The sequence below is a fragment of the Malania oleifera genome, chromosome 9 (assembly GCF_029873635.1).
Source record: "Malania oleifera isolate guangnan ecotype guangnan chromosome 9, ASM2987363v1, whole genome shotgun sequence".
NCBI classification, from domain to species: Eukaryota; Viridiplantae; Streptophyta; class Magnoliopsida; order Santalales; family Ximeniaceae; genus Malania; species Malania oleifera.
This window is the reverse complement of record NC_080425.1, coordinates 90,544,484-90,565,200: the sequence shown is the minus strand read 5'-3', so window position 1 is coordinate 90,565,200 and position 20,717 is coordinate 90,544,484. Positions and strand designations below refer to the sequence as shown.

Sequence of the window (20,717 nt, the reverse complement as noted above, 5' to 3'; positions counted from 1 at the left end):
AATAGTGTCATTTATAAGTGGTCAAAAAGCTATCTTAGATTGCTTCTCAAAACTCACTTAGCCTCCATATGGGAGCACATAAAAGAAAGTGCTTATTATAGAACTTATCACTTAAAATAAGTACTACTATAAAAAGTGGCGTTTGACTTGTACTGCAACAAACACTTAATGCAAAAAGTGCTTTTTCAGAACGACGTTTTTGAAAACTATTTAAGTGAATTTTAAAAAGCAATCTAAGATGGATTTACGGCCACTTATAAGAAGCTTTTCGGCCACTTATAAGTGGCACCGTTCATAAGTGGGGTCAATTTTGCAAATATAAGAAATTTCAGTGGCAATTTTCTACTTTAAAAAATATATTAGAAGATAATCATATATTATTTTATTATTTATTATAACATATTAATTATTGATGAAACATAATCTAATTCTAGAATATAGAAGAAGAACCATCTATTAATTTAAATTTATACTAAAAAATTAAAAATACTAGTTTAATTAACAATATTATTTTAACATAAATTAATTTGATAATCATGTGTTATGAACATAAACTAAGAACAAGATTATTGTTAATCAAAAAAATAATATTATATTATTTTTACTTAATAAAAACATATAAATGTTCATTAAAAGAACAATTAACATAATTATTAATTAAATTGCTAATTAAAAATATTATATTTTTAATATAAAATATATTGTAAAATAATCATATAATTTTTACTCAATAAAATATTTAAATATTAAGTAAAAATAACAATTAACATAATTCCTAATTAAATTTTTAATTAAAAATATTATATTTTTAACTTAAAATATATTATAAAATAATCATATATTATTTTACTATATACTATAACAGATTAATTATTAACAAAATATAATTAAATTTTGGAATGAATAAACGAAACCATATATAAATGTAAATTAACATTAAATAAATTAAAATTTTTAATTCAGTTGTTGATATTATTTTTAAAATAAATTAATGTGATAATATAATTATTAAATAATAAAATTATATTAATTTAAGCAATAGAAAATATTTAAATTTTAATTAGAAAATCAATATAATTATAATTTAAAATTTTAATTATAAATATTAATATTTTTATTAAATATATTTTAAAATAATTATATATTATTTTACTATATATTATGACATATTAGCTATTATAACTTAATTCTGGATTGAACAAGAACTATCTATTAATTTAAATTAAGATTAAAAAAATGAAAAATTTTAATTTAATGAATAATATTATATTTATGATAAATTAATAAGATAGTAATATATTGTAAATATACATTAATAACAGGATTATTATTAATTAAAAATAATAATCTTATATATTTTATAAATAGAAAATGTTTGAATTTTAATTAAAATAATTATTAATGAAATTATTAATAAAAAAAATTAATATTTATAATTTAAAATATATTTTGAAATAATCATATAGAACCCTATAATAAAAGTAAGTATCGAAATACCATTTATTTTAAACACAACTAAACAACACTTGTAATTTTCAGCTTTTTTCCAATTCAGCATGTATTATCAACACTAATTAAGGAGTTGATAGAGTGGTCCAACAATTCCACAACACCAGGCTTCGACAAGGCAAGTATACCCACTGAGCTGCCCGATGCTCCAAGAAATATCTAATCACAAGTGTCTCGGCCCTAAAGGGCATTGATCAAGAGTTGCTCCACCTTCTCCATCTTAGTTTCTTGCAAGCACACCACTTCACTCCTCCAATCCTTAGGAAAGGACTGGATTATACTCCTCTTGGATTTGTCGTTAAGACCCCTCACATTCCAGGAAATGATTTTTCTTAACATGATTTAACTCAAGGGCTCCAGCTACTGCATGCCGCTTCCATTTCTAAGCATCCTATTGTTTTTCCATAGTTGACTTTGCATTCCAAGCAGTTTAACTCCCATTGGCATTCAACTTTCTGATGCTGCCCAAAGGTTTCCTCTTTCTTTCAATATCCTCAAACAATTGTAAGGCTCTTTTTCCTTCAACCCTTTGAAGGACACGCCTATGCTTTTGCTTATGCTTACCAATTTCAACCTCCAAAGAACACAAAAAAAAACCTGATTCTTGAAGTGAGCGTTTTCTAAGTCCAAGTCATTCAAAGTATCAAAATTGGGTTTATCAATCAAATCCTCAAAGTTGGGATTGACACACAAAGTTTCATAGCCGATGCTAGGGATTGGGACAAGGGCTGGTCTTCCAGCATCATTTGGCAAATAAGGGGGTTTCTGCTCCAGAACAGTCTCCTCCTGAGTTGCATCTGCTTGTGTGGGGAGGTCTTGTAGGGGGATAGCCTTCTCAAAGTAGACTAACTTTTTGGCAGCTTCAAAGGACCATCATGTAGTTTAAAGGGAGAAAAAGAGTTGGGATTGGACTTCGAGTAATCAAGTGAAATTGCAAGAGCAAAAAAGATCCCTGTATCTGTAGCTCCAAGACCCACTTTGACATCCTCAAACGAGACAAAGGCTTTGGGCCTGCCTTTATCCTACTCATGGAAATCCAGGAAGTCATCAGCACTTCTCTTCTCCCCGACAACACTCGCAAAGGATTGCATAAGCTTACTCGTCTTCCACACCACTTGTGAGTTGGGTGTCAACTGTCAAGCCACCACTCAGCAATATACTCAAAGGCTTGCCACAATGTGGGCAAAGGCACAAGGGAGCTGATCTATTGAGAATGGGGTTCAAATCCACTGGAGAAGCAGTAAGGCTACTTTTCCACCTGTTGATCGACTGAAGATGTTGAGCCTTTTCTTTGTGGGACAAAATAGATGGCAGCCTGCTCGGTTGCCGATGAGAAGATCCACACCCATCCCTTGGATTCAAACCCCCCCCAGAAATGCAAAGGTCCTCCAGCCACCAGTATCGGTCTCCATAAGGGCAAGGTAGTTCCCAAACTTATTTGAGTTCAGCTTCAAAGTGAGGGTTTTGTTTTTGTTCTTGTTCAACAAAACCAAGAATTTACCTGGGGTATGGATTTTTTCTGAGCCCAAATTCTTCCCAAGATTCAAGAGACCATCTGAATTCTACCATCTCTAGGAAGATGGGAGACTCTTCTTCCCCTGCAGTATTCCGTGGTTCTAAGAAAATTAGAACTTCCCCCTTCTAAGACTAGGTTGAAGGACGTCCTTTCAATCACCACAGTGCGCTTCCCATCCCTCGGCATCACGTCAAGACAGACAGTGAACATACAGAACAAAGCCTGTGAGAGAGTGAAAGGTCCACAAGAGAAAAAGGCCTTCCAGCAAACAATCAGAGACCAGCTTCGAACAGGAGGAGCTTGCAGTCACCAAAAAGGAGAGTATGCGAACTAAAGAAGCTTGCAAACCTGAAGAAAACTTGCTAACACGAGGAATAAAGAAAAGCTTGCAAACCAGTCACAGAGTCAACCCATGGGAAGCAAGCAAGCGCCAAAAAGCAGAGAGAAAGGTCAAGCAAACAATTGGAGAGGAAGGCCCAGTGCATGATGAATGACAACCAAGAGAACTGCTCGAACTAGGGCTTGCAGCAAGGAGAGGACTGTTCAAGCAAGAGGGGAGTCGAGGTTGAACAGGTTAGGGGAAGGAAACAATCAGAGACAGAGGCCCAGAGCATGATGAACAACAACAAAGAGGACTACCTGAACTAGGCCCTGCGGCAAGAGGACAAGAGGAAGACTGCTTGAGCGAGAGGGCAATTGAGGTTGAATGGGTTCTCCAGTTCAGGATGAAACACGAGAAGAGGGCCTCTCTTGTTGTCCACGAAGGGAGATGGCAAAGGGGAAGCAGCAAGGGTAGTCGGCGAGGGGGTTCGGGTTCAGCATCACAACTCACTTACTCCCTATTCAAAACCATGTGGACCGGCGCATATCGAGCTATAACAAAAACTGATGCGTTTTCTATTGTTCCCACTTCCCACTGTATGCACGATGCTTGGATTTGGAAAAAGGAAAGTTCTAGGAATTTTCTTTTGTAAATGATATTTTCACAGTTGCTTTTTTTTCTTTTCTTTTCTTTTTGGACAAAAAAAGAAAAATTAAACGTAGCAGCAAGAGTCCACTCAAACCAGAAATTAAAAAAAAAATAAAGAAATAAATAGTGACAGAAGTTAGTATAGCAAACTATACTTTGATTCCCCTCCGAAGGCAGTAATGTTCCTTCATGAATCTCCAAAGCTATGTCCCAAGGAGGGCTTTGTTGGAACTTGGAAGTAAAAAGAGATTTAAGCCCTAAGCCTCCACTACGAATAGGTTGTTTAACAGCCCCCATTTGATGAGATGATATTTGAAATCCTCCCCCAGCTCCCCCAATGGAATCATTTTTTATACATTCTAGCAACTGAACAAGGTATGGGAAGAGAGACCGGTAGACTTGAACCTTGTTCCTACATGACCCGATCAATTCGATTAGGCACTCGCCATCTATTTTTATTGTTCAACTCTTTGACAACATGAAAAAACCAAAAGCTTTGTCCTTCCATTCCTTGGATAGATAGAAAGGGAGGGCAGAGGCCTTTGGTGTCCCCTCCAGGTACAATAGAACAGAAGGTTAGACAATGTACTCTTGATAAGGGGAAGTCTCCTACCCTTTGACAAATAATACTTTTACAAGCAGCCAGTTTCTTCTCGGATCCTTCAATGATGGGGTCTCAAACTCTTTTATCTTTGAATTTGGCTCCAAGAGGAAAACTAAGCCAAGGTAGGTGACAACCCAGGTTGCATCCCAAAAGGCCAGCAAGGAGAGGTCCCCCAGTGCTCTCCCCTACATGATTTCATTCTTGCCCAAGGCCTCATAGTAAAAAAACAATTGAACTTTTAAAAACTCATTCTAATACAATTCACAGTTCTGTTGTAATTATTTCCTTCTATCTTTAACAAAATTATTTCTTCATCAAAAAACTGTTCATATATAGGCATGTGCACACTCAACTTGCAGTATTTTGAGAGGCACTATTAATAATAGCATGACTAGGTAGGGTACTTCTAAACTGAAAGTAAATGTTATTAACATACCTCCAACTGGACACGCAGTGTCTCCAACAACCCAACCAATCCGGGGGAGTGCTGAGATTCAGTCACAACACTCCCACTCTTACTACGCCCAAGTTTCCTAATCAATCTGGACTTCTTATCCTTCTTTTTCTCCTTAGATGGAACAATGAGGCCCCTAATTCAAAATGATAACAGATAGTGAGAAGCACAAAAGGCGAAAGGCAAAAAAAAAAAAAACAGCAAGACATAAATGGCAACATGCAAAACAATTTCTTGTCAACAAGGAGCAATTTCTAAATTAAAATGGGAGGCACATTTAAAGCAACAGCAGATAACATAAGCATACCCTGCAGCCCCAGCACACGCTAAAAGAACTTCATACGCAGTCTCACGAAGGTCATCATCTGTGATACCTGCAAACAATAAAGACAACAAATTAAAGGATTAACCCAGAGCATGTGATTTTAATTCACCTGTTATGCTAAATTTAATGTACAGCCGAAAAAAAATAATCGGTCTTAACTCACATAAACTCAAACACAATTGATGAGAAACAAAAACTTGGACCATTTAACCCATGAATTAACCATGTTCACATAAAAATTAAAATTTCATGGTCTTGTGGCATCCTCTGCAAACTCTATTGCTATCATCACAACATTCTGTTAGCTACCTGCATATATGTTAATATTTGGAACCATTAAGTTCAAAATGGAACCAAGTTGTGCAATGTAGCAGACAATGAGACATTGGAGTTGATAGTCTTATATGTGGACTAAAGGGAGTTACCAAAAAACACATAAGGACACTTATTTTGTAAACAACATGCTGTGTTTCCTTCCTTGGTTAAGTTCAATAGGTATCAGGTGCAGTTTTAAGTGTTACTCCAAACAAAGTCAAGGACACCTTGTTAGATTGCTTTAGGTTTTAGAAGGCTATCAAAAATGAGCCTTGATCTTTGTTGAAGCTTGGTATACATTGTTGGCCCACAACCTAACAGCTTAAACTTTTACGTTAAGCGGTAATCTAACATGGCATCGGTGCTGGTTACCAGCAGGCCCTGTTCTAGTCTTGTTGCTCGCGTTTATTGTGTGATGTTTGAAACATTATTGTACTCCCTATAATGGGTGTTATCTATCGTGTGTTTATCTCTATGCATGTTGCCAGGCTGCATGTACGGGGGAGTACTGACGCTTGATATGTATTGTTAGCCCACAACCTAATAGCCTAAGATTTTAGGTAAAGTGGTAATCTAACAATCTTAAGGTAAAGGCACAAGTATGTGTTGCACCTCTACTGCTAAATAATAATGCACAAGTCGCTGAAACATTAGCTGATTGAAGTAGGAGGCCTCCCAATCACAAACTGCAAGCAGGCATAGGGCCACAAGCTCCATCATTCTGAAGGACTTATGAGAGGATTAGAAGGTCTAATTTAGTAATATCATAACAGAAGTGGCAACAGAGCAGCAGCTTAGCATGCATTACAGTTACCACAAAGTCATGGCAGTGCATGCGGTACTACAATATCAAGCATCGAGAGGTAACTTGATGTAAAGAGTTTATTGCTCTTTACAAGCTAAGTGTCACGGTCTTACGTTCTTACTTCTGTGATGCATGCAGGGGGGTCATATGGTCGCCTTGGAAGGGCATGTGTTCATGATAGATATCTCGTGGAAGTTGCTATGGTAAACATAGATTCAGTTATGCAGATGCAAGGACTTTCAAAGTCACTATGACGTTGGGGTGGATCCATGATTCTTCAAACCTAGACGGTTACTCATGCTAAAGCAAGAATGTGACAAAAAGACTATACTATAGGAGGAACACCATGTGAGCATCTTACCACCCCTAGTGTCCCTTCAAGCACTAAGTGAGCATCTTGAGGAGTACTGGGGGCAACCTTTTAACATCCTCAAAGAGTATATGGGGCTTTCAAGTGGGACTGGGAGCCCCATGGACAACTCATTGGAAAATGAGACCATGTGTCACTCTCAAAGGTTCAGACGTGCACCCATGTTGGCCCTTGGGTATACTCTTGGGCAGTGTTGTCTCATACTCAATTGAACTATCAAGGGGCATTGATCCTTTTTATGTATGTCTCAAGTAATGTATGGCGTCACTTCCTTTAATTTCGGGTTACAGGTGGTTAGTGGCAAGTTCACTTACATGAGGATCATGCTGAGGGGATGAGAGCAACCCTTGGTGCCTGTGGAATGTGAGTTCAATACCCTTACCATTCAAGTCGTCGTTCCTTGGCAACAATGTCAATTGGGACAAGTGCTATCAAGCTGTGAGACTTGACCACTAAATTGGACCATGAGTGCTTCCATGTATTTGGATAAGTACAGCTCAACTGACTTGGTGTAGTCTGGTTTGTGAACAGGTGTGATTCCATCACTTATAAGGAAGCTGGCCGCAAGTAGCTGCGGTCATGACCCATTTCAACCATGCAAAGCAACAGCAACACACAAAATACCATAAATTCCTGCTGTAAACCCTAGTTATAGAGAAAGAGGGGAAGGGAAAGAGAGAAAGCTCTGCATAAAGTCCAGGAAATTCTGGGAAAATCAGGAGAAAATTGGAAAAGCTGAAATAAACTAATAAAGATAAGTGTTTTCAATTTTCAGTTATTCATCTAGGGATTTTGGGTAAAAATGGGGATTTTCGTAAGGAAAAAGGGTATAAACTTCCATGAAATTGAATCCGAACAAGGAAATATTTAAGCTTGTTACTTCTAAGTACTAGATATGGCTGCACATAGGTTATCATAGCTGCATATTTAGTTGGGATAAATATTGGTCTCGTAAGGATGATAGTTACTTGCTATAGCATAGCTTGTGTTTGTGTAAAAATTGAATTGCTATTATGTAAAATAATTGGCACTTTATGTGTTGTTTGTGGCTGTGATATTGTGAGGTTTGAGCTAGTACGGATTGTGTCTCCCTTGGGTGGAAGGCCCTAAACCTCCAGAGGGTATTTCCCCGTTAAACAGTGGTTGGCCTCTTGTTTACCTAGAAGTCTCTCCAAGGTATAATTCTCAATCTTTAGCTTTTTGGAATCCCGTGGCGGCTAAGGTAGCAAAGCGTTTAGATGGGTGGAAGGTCGATCTCTTTTCTCTTTACATGGGTGCATCACCCTTATTCAAGCTTGCCTCTCTGCTATCCCTTTGTATTTTTGTTTTTATTCGGTGGAGTGGTGAGGGAGGGAGGTAGCCACTAAGATTGAGAAAGAAGTTATATTAGAGATTCCTTTGATGGTAGGCTGCTCTCTCTTTACATAAATGCATCAATCTTACCTCTTTACTGTCCCTTTGTATTATTTGTCTTTATTTGGTGGGGTGGCGGAGGAGGTTAGCCACTAAGATTGAGAAATAAGTTCTATTGGAGGTTTCCTTCAGTTAGGGATAGAGGAGAAGAGGGATCATTTGGTAGTTGGGAGGTTGTGTGTGGGTCTAAGGAGGAATGAGGTTTGAGGCTTGGTTATTTGGCGTCTAAAAACACAGCGCACTTGGACAAATGGTTGTCGTGGTTTCCCTTAGAGGTAAACTCCCCACAGGATAGAGTTATTAAAAGTAAATTTTGTTTGCAAGCGAATGGTTGAGATACTAATATAGGAGTTAGATGTTCATCTAAGGATATTCATCTCGCAAATTCACCCTCTCTTTATTCCTTTGACCAAGAATAATGGAAAAAAGGTTCTCATATATGCTCTGGGAGGATGTTTGGGTGGGATTTTCAGCATTGCTAAATGCTTTTCCTCGGTTCTATCGTCTTTCTTTAGTTCATACCTGTATTTCTTCTTTTTTGATTCATGAAAGTATTGAGTTTCTTGGGATTTCTATTTTAGAAGAGGCTCAAATGGTAGGGAGTTGGCGGAGCTTTTTTATTTGCCATGTGTTTTAGAGGGCTGTTAGGTTTCTAATAAGAGGAACGTTAGAGTGGGTTTTGGACTCATTGAGTGATTTTTCTTGTAAGTCCTTTTTTTTGGTCATCTTATCGAGTATAATGTCTTTCTTTCTTCATTGGGTATTTGGGAGTCACAGGTTCCTTCCAAAATCAAAGCTTTCATTTGTTTGGTGGCCCTTAATAGAGTTAACACCAACAATCTGTTGCAAAGTTGAAGGCCTCTAAGGCACTGTCCCCATATCTTTGTTTATTGTGTCTTAATTATTGAGAGATCGTAACTCATCTATTGTTCAAAGACCATATCTCATCTATTTCTCCATTGTCATTTTTCTTGGGGCATGCATTTTAGTTTACTTAGAGAGAATTGGGTGTGCCTCAAGATGAGTTTTTGGTATTTTTTCAATGAGTTTGGGAAGAAGAAGGATGATGTAACTTTGTAAAAGTAAGCACTCTTAGCTGCTATGTGGGGGATCTGGTCAAAGCAAAATACATGTAATTTTAATGTAAGAAGTTGTATTCAAATTTTCTTTGGGACAAGATTCAATACCCAGCATCTCTTTGGGCTTTTGGTGCAAGCTGTTTCAAGGTACGTGTTTTGAGGATTTCAAGCAGGACTGAATGGCTTTATTGTTTTAATTGTGCTTCATTCTCTCTCATTTTTCTGATTCCGTATCCTCTGCTTTGTATAATCTTTTCTTCTGTCATTAAATTTCTTCTTCTAACTTCTATCTAAAAAAAGTACAATGGGTTTCAAATTTCTCAGGACCCTGAGAATGAACTCAAGGATTGTATCAAGTGCAAGCATGTTTAATGCATGGTTAAGATCAGCATGGCAGTAGGCAGTTCAAAGCACCAGTAACTCCGTGGGCGGGGTTGTTCTGACTACACCATTAAGGGCCACCATGATGCTAATCAGCTAATGTACCCACTGGGAGTTTTAATGACAGAGACTAGATTTGTTGGAAAAGTATCATGTGCTGACACAAGGAAACTATTGATATGTTGCATAATCATTACTCTGAATGTGGGAATCTTGTCAACAAACTGTTATTTTATTCTTATTGGCTAATCCTGAAAGCAGTAGCAAAGATGGAAAGTCTTGAATAGTGTTACGCTGACCTCAACTAGATATAAGATTAAGGCCTGTTGCTATCTATATTTATACAAAAGAAAGCATGAGCATGAAATTTATTTTTACAAATGGATAAGATTCACTGGTGAAGTTCCAAGAATTCCCTCAATAGAATAATTTACAAAATTTCAGAGACAAAGATGCCCTTATCAATAATCATCTCCAAATTTCTGACCAAGGGATCTTTTGGAACATTCCCTTGAATAGAAATGGCTTGGATCATGAATTGAGCATCTTACTTATATTTATGAATGCTTGTACAAAAACCAGTATTGGAACGCTGCTAACATTTCCAAGTGGATCCCAGATAAAGATGACAGGTTTAAGGTCAGATCCTTTGATAGGAAAACCATTCCTCTGGCAGGGAATATCAACAACTTTCCCTGGAAGCTCATCTAGAAAACAGCAGTAGTTATTTTATTTGCATGGGAGGCAACTCCTTCCTGCAGAAAAGGGCGCCGCTCATTGTTAAGAGGTACTTCTTATGTTTGGAAAGTGATAAGCCCTCGTTTGGCTTACACTACAACAAAGACTTATCGCAATAAGTGTTTTTCCAAAACCATTTTTTTAAGAACTATTTAAGTGAATTTTGGTAAGCAATCTAAGATAACTTTTTGGTCACTTATAAGTGACACTATCAATAGGCGGGGTCAATTTTGTAAATATAAAAAATTTCGTGGCTATTTATAATTTAAAATATATATTAAAAGATAATCATATATTATTTTTATGTATCATAATATATATTATTTATTAATGAAACATAATTCAATTCTAAAATGAAGAAGAAAAATCATTTATTAATTTAAACTAATATTAAAATTAAAAATACTAACTTAATTAATAATATTATTTTAACATAAATTAATATGATAATCATATGGTTATAAATATAAATTAAGAACAAGATTATTGTTAATCAAAAAATAATATTATATTATTTTTACTTGATAAAAATATTTAAATTTTAATTAAAAAGAACAGTTAACATAATTATTAATTAAATTATTAATTTAAAAAATTAATCATATATTATTTCATCATGCGTTATAACTTATTAATTATTAACAAAATATAATAAAATTCTGAAATGAATAAAAGAAACCACCTATAAATTTAAATTAACATTAAATGAACTAAAAATTTTAATTTAATTATTAATATTATTTCTAACATTAATTAATGTGATAATCATATGTTATAAACATACATTAATAACAAGATTATAGTTAATTAATAAATAATATTATATAATTATAGTTAATATAAAATATTTAAATTTAAATTATCAAATTAATGTAATTATCATTTAAAATTTTAATTACATAATATTAATATTTTTATTTAAAATATTTTTAAAAATACATATTAGTTATGATAATTCAATTTTGGATTGAACAAGAACTACTTATTGATTCAAATTAACATTAAATAAATTAATATTTTAAATTTAATTAATAATACTATTTTTATCATAATTTCAAATGATAGTTTTATGTTATCAGTATACGTTGATAACAAGATTATTATTAATTAAAAATAACAATCTTATGGTATTTTTTAATAGTAAGTATTTAAACTTTGATTATAACTAATTAAAATAGTTATTAGTGAAATTGTTGATTAAAAAATATTAAAATTTTTAATTAAAAATATGTTTAAAAACAATTATATAGTACCACTTATTTTAAACACAACCAAACACCACTTATAACTTTCAGCACTTTTTCAGTTCAGCCCTTTTTCAGTTCAGCCCTTATTATCAGCACTTACTAAATTCAACACTTTTTTCTGAAAAGCACTTCTACATAAATGGTTCCAAAGGATCCCTAAAACTATTAATAACATCCCCCTGTGCTGCTCTCAGACCAGAAATCTTTGGGACTCAGCCACTTTAATCAGACAGCATAGGGTTATAGCCACAACAGTGGAAGGAGAGTTACAAGCTAGAAAAAGTATCCGCTCTAGCAAGGAGAGGAAGAAAGCTTTGCCCCTTATTCCCCTTACCATCTTTTGGATGGTATGCAGGGAAAAGAATAAGAGAGCTTTCAACAATCGGCAACACCCTTATATGTTATTAAAGACTGCTTGATTACTACAATATGTTGACTTACATATTGCTAAAGCCCACAAGATTACTACTGCCACTTGATGGCATGGTGGTTTGATTTTGATAGACTCACTAGTAGTTCTTTATTTTTTCGACATCCTGCAGTGCAGGTGATTGCCTTCTTGTTTGTACTTGGGTGGCATTCCGATGCCCTTTGATGAACTATCTTTGATGACCAAAAAAATAATTTCATCTTAAGTATAATAAAAGAAATGTGCCCAATTTGTTCTTCAGAAACATCTAGGTAGAAGAGATCTTTCATGTCACTTTTTTGGGATGTCCACAACAAAAAAACATCTAAAATTACTAAATATCCAAACAAATGTACCTGTAGCAAAATAAGGCAATCGCAAAGCTACATCAGCAGCATCATTGGGATTTCGTCTCACCCTTAGACTATCAACTTCCTCCATATCATCATCATCCTCAAAATCCTCAATGTCATCCACAGTTAGTTCTTGATCATGTGTAGAATTTAGAGATAAGGACTTAGATAAGCTTGACATGATGGGTGATGGTGCAACTACAGGGATAGGTGGAGGTGCTCTTTCTGGATGTGAACCTGAAGAATCAGGATTTGTGACCAAGAAAAATTCATCGGAGGAACCTGCATTATTCTGAAAATGCAAAAGGAAATAACTTATAATGACAGTGAAACAAAAATATTAGATAAGATGCCCAAATTGGTGAGCATGAAATAGGCTATGATCAGGAAGCTGTTTTCCAAGAAAAATAACCACAAACAGAAACTGAAAAAGAATAGCTATAAGCAACCTATGCCCGCAAGTGAACAACAAACTTAATCTTGGTTTAATCAATTATGCAAATCCATGTACAATAAGAAATGAGTCATCAAGGGAATTTTTAACTACATGATTTTTTTTTTTTTAAATCCGTGAAAATCATAATAAGTCAAGCTTACCACATGTGGGAAACCAGTATGGTCATGATAATCTCGTATAGCTTCTGAGAGTTCAAGCATTCCTCCTATATTTATTTTTGAAAAGAAAAAGTAACTAAAAAGAATGATTTTTCATAAGGGGGTAAATACATCTCAAAAAGCATATAACTAAATATATTTCACCACCTTTTTTAGCACAGTTAAGGACATAATCTACGCTGACTTGATCCAGATCCACATCATCCAGTGAAACTGCTCCAGGAGGCATTATTACTTTCTTGATTAAGCTGCCAGAAAGTATAAAATCAAGAAGTATTCTCCTATCCCGCCGATATCGTTGCAGAACCTCCACAGAATTTTCCCTGAACTCATCAAGACATATAAATATTAAAGATGAAGGTGATTATATAGGTACTATGTAATATGGAGATGCAGTACAGAGAGGGCACACACTCTTCCATTGCAAATTGGACAGTAACTAGAGGTCAGATCCTCCAGCTGAAATGGCTTTGCGAGTTTGCTTGCACCACCACCTGAATACAATAAATAATCCAAATTAATTGGTAGAAAAACGAAGAGAGAGGGGGGAGGGGATACATTAACCCCATTTTATACTAAATCACTACTTCATGATGCTGGGCATCCCTCCTCATGGCATTAAGAGGGAAGCTAGTTTAGTAAATAAAAGAAATTAAATATATAAATAAAAGGGAACTGGGGTTGTATGTGTGAGTGGGTGTGCTGAAAATTAAAAGAAAAGAAGAAAAAGAGGGTTGATAGCAGTTTGACGAAAAGGAAGACACGGAGAAAAAGAAACCGACTTGAGTACTTGATCAGACGGCCAAACGGACTCCAATTGACTTGAAATTTTAGATGATTGCAATCGCGACAATAAGGGCTTCAACTTGATCGGCTTCAATCGTGGTATTTTTCTTCCGATTTTGTCTTCTGGTGGGACAGTCTTTATTGATCTCCAGCTCTTGTTGGTGAATATGGCTTCTGAATAAGACTCTTTATGATTTGTTGCAATTGCGGTTGTCATTGAGAACTCTTGTAGAACTTGTGGACCCTTGTATTTTTCTATTATCTAGTGGATTTGGTCTGGACCAGAGTTCCCATGGTTTTTCTCCAATTTGGGGATTTCCACGTAAATTCTTGGTGTCTCATTTTTTGGTATTTTATTGTTTTATTATTCTTGCTGATTATTTGTTGATTTGTTTGGTAATTTAATTGCTGCATTACCAAATTAGATTCTGAAATTGGAATTTAGTAGCTATATCTCTAGCCCATTGATCTAAATTTATTTGTGTAAGGTGAGAAAAGTTGTGCAAGTATTTTTTGCAGGTTCAGTTACGCTATATTTTCCCAATACATGAGTCATCCAATGCACTTTCTTTTTATTTCATCCATTACACAATTCAAAACAAAATTATATCGTAGACAACCTCACAATCAACTAGAACCCCGTAAATCAGCTCAGAAATCAAATAATCAGTTCAGAATATTTCAAATGAACCAATACGCCACCAGAATCACTTCAAAGCAACAAATCCACAGCATTGTCTTTTGCTTCAGCTAAAATTTTAGAAAATAAAAATAAAAACAAGAAAAAATCAACCCGACTTCATTTGAATGATTGCTCACTAAGTTTCAATTTCATTACCCTGCAGTCTAGGAAACAGAAAAATGTTAAGTCCGAGCGTGAGCATAAATTGAAATTCAAAACGCCAAAACTCAAAATAGTGCTGCTCTTTTTTCTCAATACACTCAGAATCCAAACAAATCTCTAAACAACACAGCAAGCTAAGCTAAGCTAAGCTAAACAAACCAAACGATCTTAAGAATCGAACAGTAAATCCACCATAAACATACGTATAAAAAAAATTACTTCAAAACTTCAGAAATCAAACATTCAAACAAACTTTAATTACATCGTGCATTGAAATTTACAAAAACGGTTCTTACAATTGGATCGGTAGAATATACTTGGAATGCGAGAAAATTGAAGTAGTCGAATAGTCAATGTGAGGCTGAACAGTCAACAAAATGCTGAAATTGAGATGAAATGGAGAGAATTTAAGGCGGTTGTGAAGCTGTAACTGCGACCAGAGCTGCTGGCGAGAACCTTCGGGAGCAGAGAGAGAGAATGGGGCTGGTACCTTTTTTTTTGGTGGGGGGGGAACTGGGGTTCTTGGGAAAGAATGAAATCGGTGGCGTGCTGAGCACAGAAAGTTCAGGCCTTCAGGGCAGAGGAGAGAGAGAGCGCGAGAGGCAGTCTTAGGTTTGCAACTTTGGTTCCAATTATTTGGATAATCATCTCTCTAGTTCCTACTATTAATCGCTGTTGTGTTCTGAAATATTAATTAAGATTTAAGGCCATGAGCGGCTTAAGTAAAATATTTTCTTTCTTTTAAATTATAATATCTGCATATCAATAAGAATAAATTTAGTTTTAAATTTAAAAATATTTTCGAATTTTTCATTATCCTTGTGTTGTTTCATTACAAGGAAGCACTCCACCAATGATTTTTCACTTATGAAATTTTACCTCTTAATTTTTTAATGAAATAACAAATTTATCTCCTCTACATTTTAATTTTTTATTTTGAAAAATAAAAAACATTAAATTTGTCATTTTATACGTGACAAAATAAATATAAAAACATTGAATTTAGAGCCATAAATATTGAGTTTTCGAATCAATTTAAATAAAATCCAATACAATCTTGTGATACTTTATTTAAATTCATTTAAATCCAAATCCAATACAAGAAGAGTGTAATTTCTAAAATGTCAATATCATAATTATCTTGGTCTACTATTTTTTTTCACTTGTTAATTCAATTATGTGTTCGATAAGTAGTTTATTATTTCTAAGTTTCACTACTAAATCTCTAATCCCATCATATTCCAAAACAGTACCTAATGAAATTATTCAAAAATTGTAAATTTTGGTAGAAGATAAAATCATTAACCACGTGCAAAACTCTAACTTTGAAGTTGTTTAATCACAAAATTTTAACTAAATATTTATAGGCTAGCAAAATCTTGACATTCTACTTATTTTATAATCTATAAAATTTCAAATGCAATTTTAGATGGTTCAAAATAAACCTATATTTTGTTTACAAATTATAATGTTCGAGATCAATATCGAACACAAACACTGGGCAAAATAAGAATTCACATATATTTTTAATCAACTATAAGCAAAAAAAAAAAATCCATAACCACCATTCAACATATTTAAAGATGTCATGCTAAAAGTATAGTAATTACGAACTTAGTTTACAAATGAGCATTCTCAAAATTTGGTAATGTATTTTTTGACTCAAATGGCATTGTATTCCATTCATATTTATCAAATAGAGTGGTAAAGGTAGTATTGTACTTGTAACGCCACGAAACCCATAAACCCGGGTCCGGTGCGTTATACCTGATCATATCCTCATAAATCATATTCTAAAATATACGCAGCGGAAAAAACATGATCATAATCTCCATATAACATAATACCAGAGTTTACTAATTCTAACTATAATCCATATTAAATCATCCAACACCTGCATTTCCATAAATCTACATAACTCCCAAAATAATTCAGTATGTTCACAAACTTTCTTTTCTCCACAGACTTAAAATATAAGGACGTAAAACATAAATTTTGTACATCTCAAAATTAACATAGAAATATACCCTTTACTTTTTATATTCCCCAATAACGCTATAAAAATATCGAGCTCTCAAAACTCGATCTCGAGGAAATCCTGAAAAAAAAAAAAAAGATACATTCATATTCAAGTGAGACACATCTCAGTAAGGGAAGAAACCATATATTAAAACAGTGTGTGGCCAACATGAGTTTATATATATATCATAATATTTAACATTTGAAAATCCTCAACATAATTTCCGAAATCATTCCCTGAACCTAATCAAACACATGCAAATGTTTAACCCACGAGATTACCCAATGATAGGGGTGATTACCTGCCCATACAAGTAGCACCTCTCTATTCTGATACATTTGGCAACCCAAAGGTCACAACTAAAGCATACCAGGGCACTCACCTTACTCAATAAGCCCTCAAGTTTTAGATTGATCTCGTACTCACGCAGTTCATACAAAAGTTTACCGGTAAAAGCCCTAAGGATAGGGAAATTTACCCGCTCATACAAGTAGGTTCCCTCTGCCCTAGTACATTATGCGGCTACTGTCACATTTGTAGCTACCAGTACACTCGCCTTATTCAGCAAGGCCTTAGGCGAAAGGTACGTCTCGCCCAATCGTAACATGTTCTACGTACATACATACTTCCAATATCATAATACATCATTCTTTTCTGTCATTATACATTCATGCACATTCATTCCTGTTCATAACTTAACTTTGCATTCGTTTCATTTTAAGTGACTCTTTCCCATTTACATCATTTACCTTTGTCATTTCATTTCATTGTCTTTTCATCGTCATTTCATTACATAATATTTCATTTCATTACTTCGTATTACAGTTGGTCTTTAGCCATCATCAGTTAGTCTATGTAGAAACGTGCTAGATCTGCTAACACAGCTCCTTTTAGCTGTCATCAGTTAGTCTACACAGAAGTGTGCTAGATCTGCTAACATGGCTGTCTTTCAGCTGTCTTACATTTACATGGTTGCATTTAACATACACAGGCAACATTGTCCATAGCATATTTTATTTTCATTGGTTTACTTACTTAGCCTACATCTCATATATTTAACATATATTTGCACAGAATCTCATGCCACACAATTTAACAGTAAAATTCATACATTGCTGTAAAATAAGTCAACCAATATTTAATGTTTATATACTAAAAATACCTTTCATTTCTTACTTAATTATTCTAAAAATATTTATCACTTTCATCAGTTCATTTTCGCATATACATATCTAATAAACAACCCTAAACTCGAAAGAAATATAATTTAAACAGTTGGCATTTTACCCATACCGAAACATATACATGTACATATAACATAATTTATTTATTTTTTAATTCATAAAAATTCTGATTTAATATATATTTTTTCCCTTACCTGGTTTCTTGAATTACGCCAACGGGGACTCCGAAAAATACCTGCGGCGCTCAACCAGACCCTGAAATTAAATTCATAATTCAAATAAATTATTATTGAATAAAATATTATTTAAATATTTCATAAGGTCATAATTCCTAAATAAATAAATATACCCTTAAATTTAGCTAAATTGCCAAATTTCTCAAATCCCACTCTCGTTTTGGAGTAAGGCCTAGAAAACCCCAATTGAAAAATTACATACGTCAAAATGACGATGACGACAACTAGGACCCCGTGGTGGTGTCTGTTTGTCGATTTAACAACATATTAACGGTGAAATTGAGAAAATTGGGAAAAACTACCTTTCCCCAAGAACATTGCCTAAGCCGTTCCCGTGAAAAATCTGCTCCAATAGAAATATCGGCAGCAGAACCAGGATTCCAACGGCACCTTTTGTTTCCCGATCCGTCGCAAACTCGCCGAGTAATTGAGAGAAAGAGAGAGACGGAGACAGAGTGGCTGGCACGCAGGAAAAATATTCACAAGGGAGGGGAGTGCAGCTCTGCTCCAGGTTCTTCTTCTTTTTTCTTTCTTCTTTCTTCTTCTTCCTTCTTCTTTCTTCTTTCTTCTTCTTATCTTCATTCTGTCAGTAACTTTATATATATATATATATATCTTATTTTAATTATTTTTTTTATAAATCCAATACAATAATATTTAATTTAACAACTAGTTATTTAATTATTTAATTTATCTTAATTTAATTTAATTTCTTTATTTTTAATTTTTTTTCTTTTTTCCCGCGTCATTCCTTTTATTTATTTATCTGCTATTTTATTTATTATTATTTTTTTCTAAATTATTTTAATCCTTTTTAAATTTCCGGGTCTTTACAGCACTAGTCTTTCTCAACAATGTGGATTTGCTAAAAACCTAATTTCATATCAATCTTGGACAAAAATTTTGCCTTGGTGACTCATTTTAATAAATATGATTTATTTAGTATTGAATATCTAATTCATTTTAAAACTTTATTCAATTGTTTATGATTGATTACTAGTAAGCTCCTCTAATTTTGATGCCTTTTGCACATAAAATATGGAAAAACTCCATGGAGATTTAGATTTCCTAATAAGCTTATTTGTCAAGGAGATTCTGATTTTTATTTTTTATTTTGGTAAAAGAGGGCTGCACCTCCATTTATTTATCAATAAACCCTCACTTTTGGTGGAGAAATACAGCAGTTATAAGTTAAAATCAACCAACCAAATTAGGACAAACAAAATTAAACATAACTAACAAATGAGATAAAAATATAAAAACAACCAAAAACAAAACGAAATACACCAAACGAAACTTTAGAGATGAACTAACGACGAACGGAAACAAGACATCACCTATCCATCCGAGGGATATGTAGTAACTCGACCCAGGAAAAAAAAAAAAAGAAGATATTTTGGAGAAGATATTTTGAGATATTTATATATAAATATCTTGGAGGAGATATTTATTTAGATTACTTAAGGGTTAAGTTATGATTTATTCTATAAATTCTCTTATTCTCTCTCATTCTCTCATTCTCTCTCTCTCTCTCTCTCTAAGATCCTTCGCCGTTCGTCATCCGTTTCCAAAAATGGAGGGTACTACTTGGATCAGAAGAGGAAACTCTACACTTTTAGTGGATCAGATCGTCGTTTCGGAAAGTTTCGAGTTTTCCCAAGAATCGAGGTAGGAATCTGATCCTAATTTTGATTGGATATTTGGATAGCAGTAGAAAACATAGTAAGATTATGTTTTGTGGTTTTAGGTTTTCGGGATCTCGGGTTGTCGTTTTGGACCGTTTTTGTACGAAGTTTCATTTCAAATATAAGGTAAGGGGAACTTGATTACAACAACTATTTTGGAAAACTAAACCGCTAAAAAACTAATTTATGTTATTATGTATGATTTAAATGCTTATTTGTGAAATTCTACCGAATAGAAATGTCGGGTTGATGATTTTACGATTTTTGGTAAAAACGAGGATTTTGATGTGTGATCTCCAAATTTTACAAATATTGTTTATTTGTGTTTATACTATAGTAGGAGAGGCTCGAATCCTTTATTTATTTAGTTAAACTACGTATATTGAATTTCTATCATTTAGCTGGTTTTTGTATTAAACTTGTGTGATATATGTTGAAATGGAAATGAATGTATTTTCTATACTACTGATATAGAATATGGGAATGAAATTCCAATTTGTTATACTGACAATGTGATAAACAGAGGCTGGTGATACACGGAGCCGCATCAGTAAACAAAGAGGGGTAAATTAGGTGGAAAGACGCCGGTTTGAACCCGCTGTAATTATTTCTATACTATTGATAGATTATGGGAGATAAAATCATATTTGTATAAATTGAATTTATGATACACGGAATCACAGCTTGAGAGTCCCGGGAGGGTTGAAAAATACTTTATTTGCAAAGTGAAATGAAACCACTGTTATATGATACGGCACGATATCGTAGCTAGATGTACACGTGCAACCACACGTACTAAACGATGTGGGTACCAAGATGGTCGGTTAGCAGGGTGAAACCATTGGCTGATATTGGGCCA

At 34.2% G+C, this 20,717-nt stretch overlaps 1 protein-coding gene across 1 annotated transcript in view; it reads right to left on the bottom strand.

The window, feature by feature from the left end:
- Positions 1-15,372, bottom strand: part of LOC131164685 (protein unc-13 homolog) — a 115,782-nt gene extending 100,410 nt beyond the window's left edge. The window contains exons 1-7 of the mRNA XM_058122070.1: positions 15,030-15,372; positions 13,518-13,597; positions 13,251-13,426; positions 13,086-13,150; positions 12,492-12,780; positions 5,361-5,427; positions 5,036-5,189 (exon numbers count right to left, since the gene is read on the bottom strand). Coding sequence (XP_057978053.1) covers positions 5,036-5,189; positions 5,361-5,427; positions 12,492-12,780; positions 13,086-13,150; positions 13,251-13,426; positions 13,518-13,525 — 759 coding nt within the window. The 5' untranslated portion in view covers positions 13,526-13,597; positions 15,030-15,372. The remainder of the gene's footprint in view (positions 1-5,035; positions 5,190-5,360; positions 5,428-12,491; positions 12,781-13,085; positions 13,151-13,250; positions 13,427-13,517; positions 13,598-15,029) is intronic.
- Positions 15,373-20,717: the final 5,345 nt, after the last annotated feature.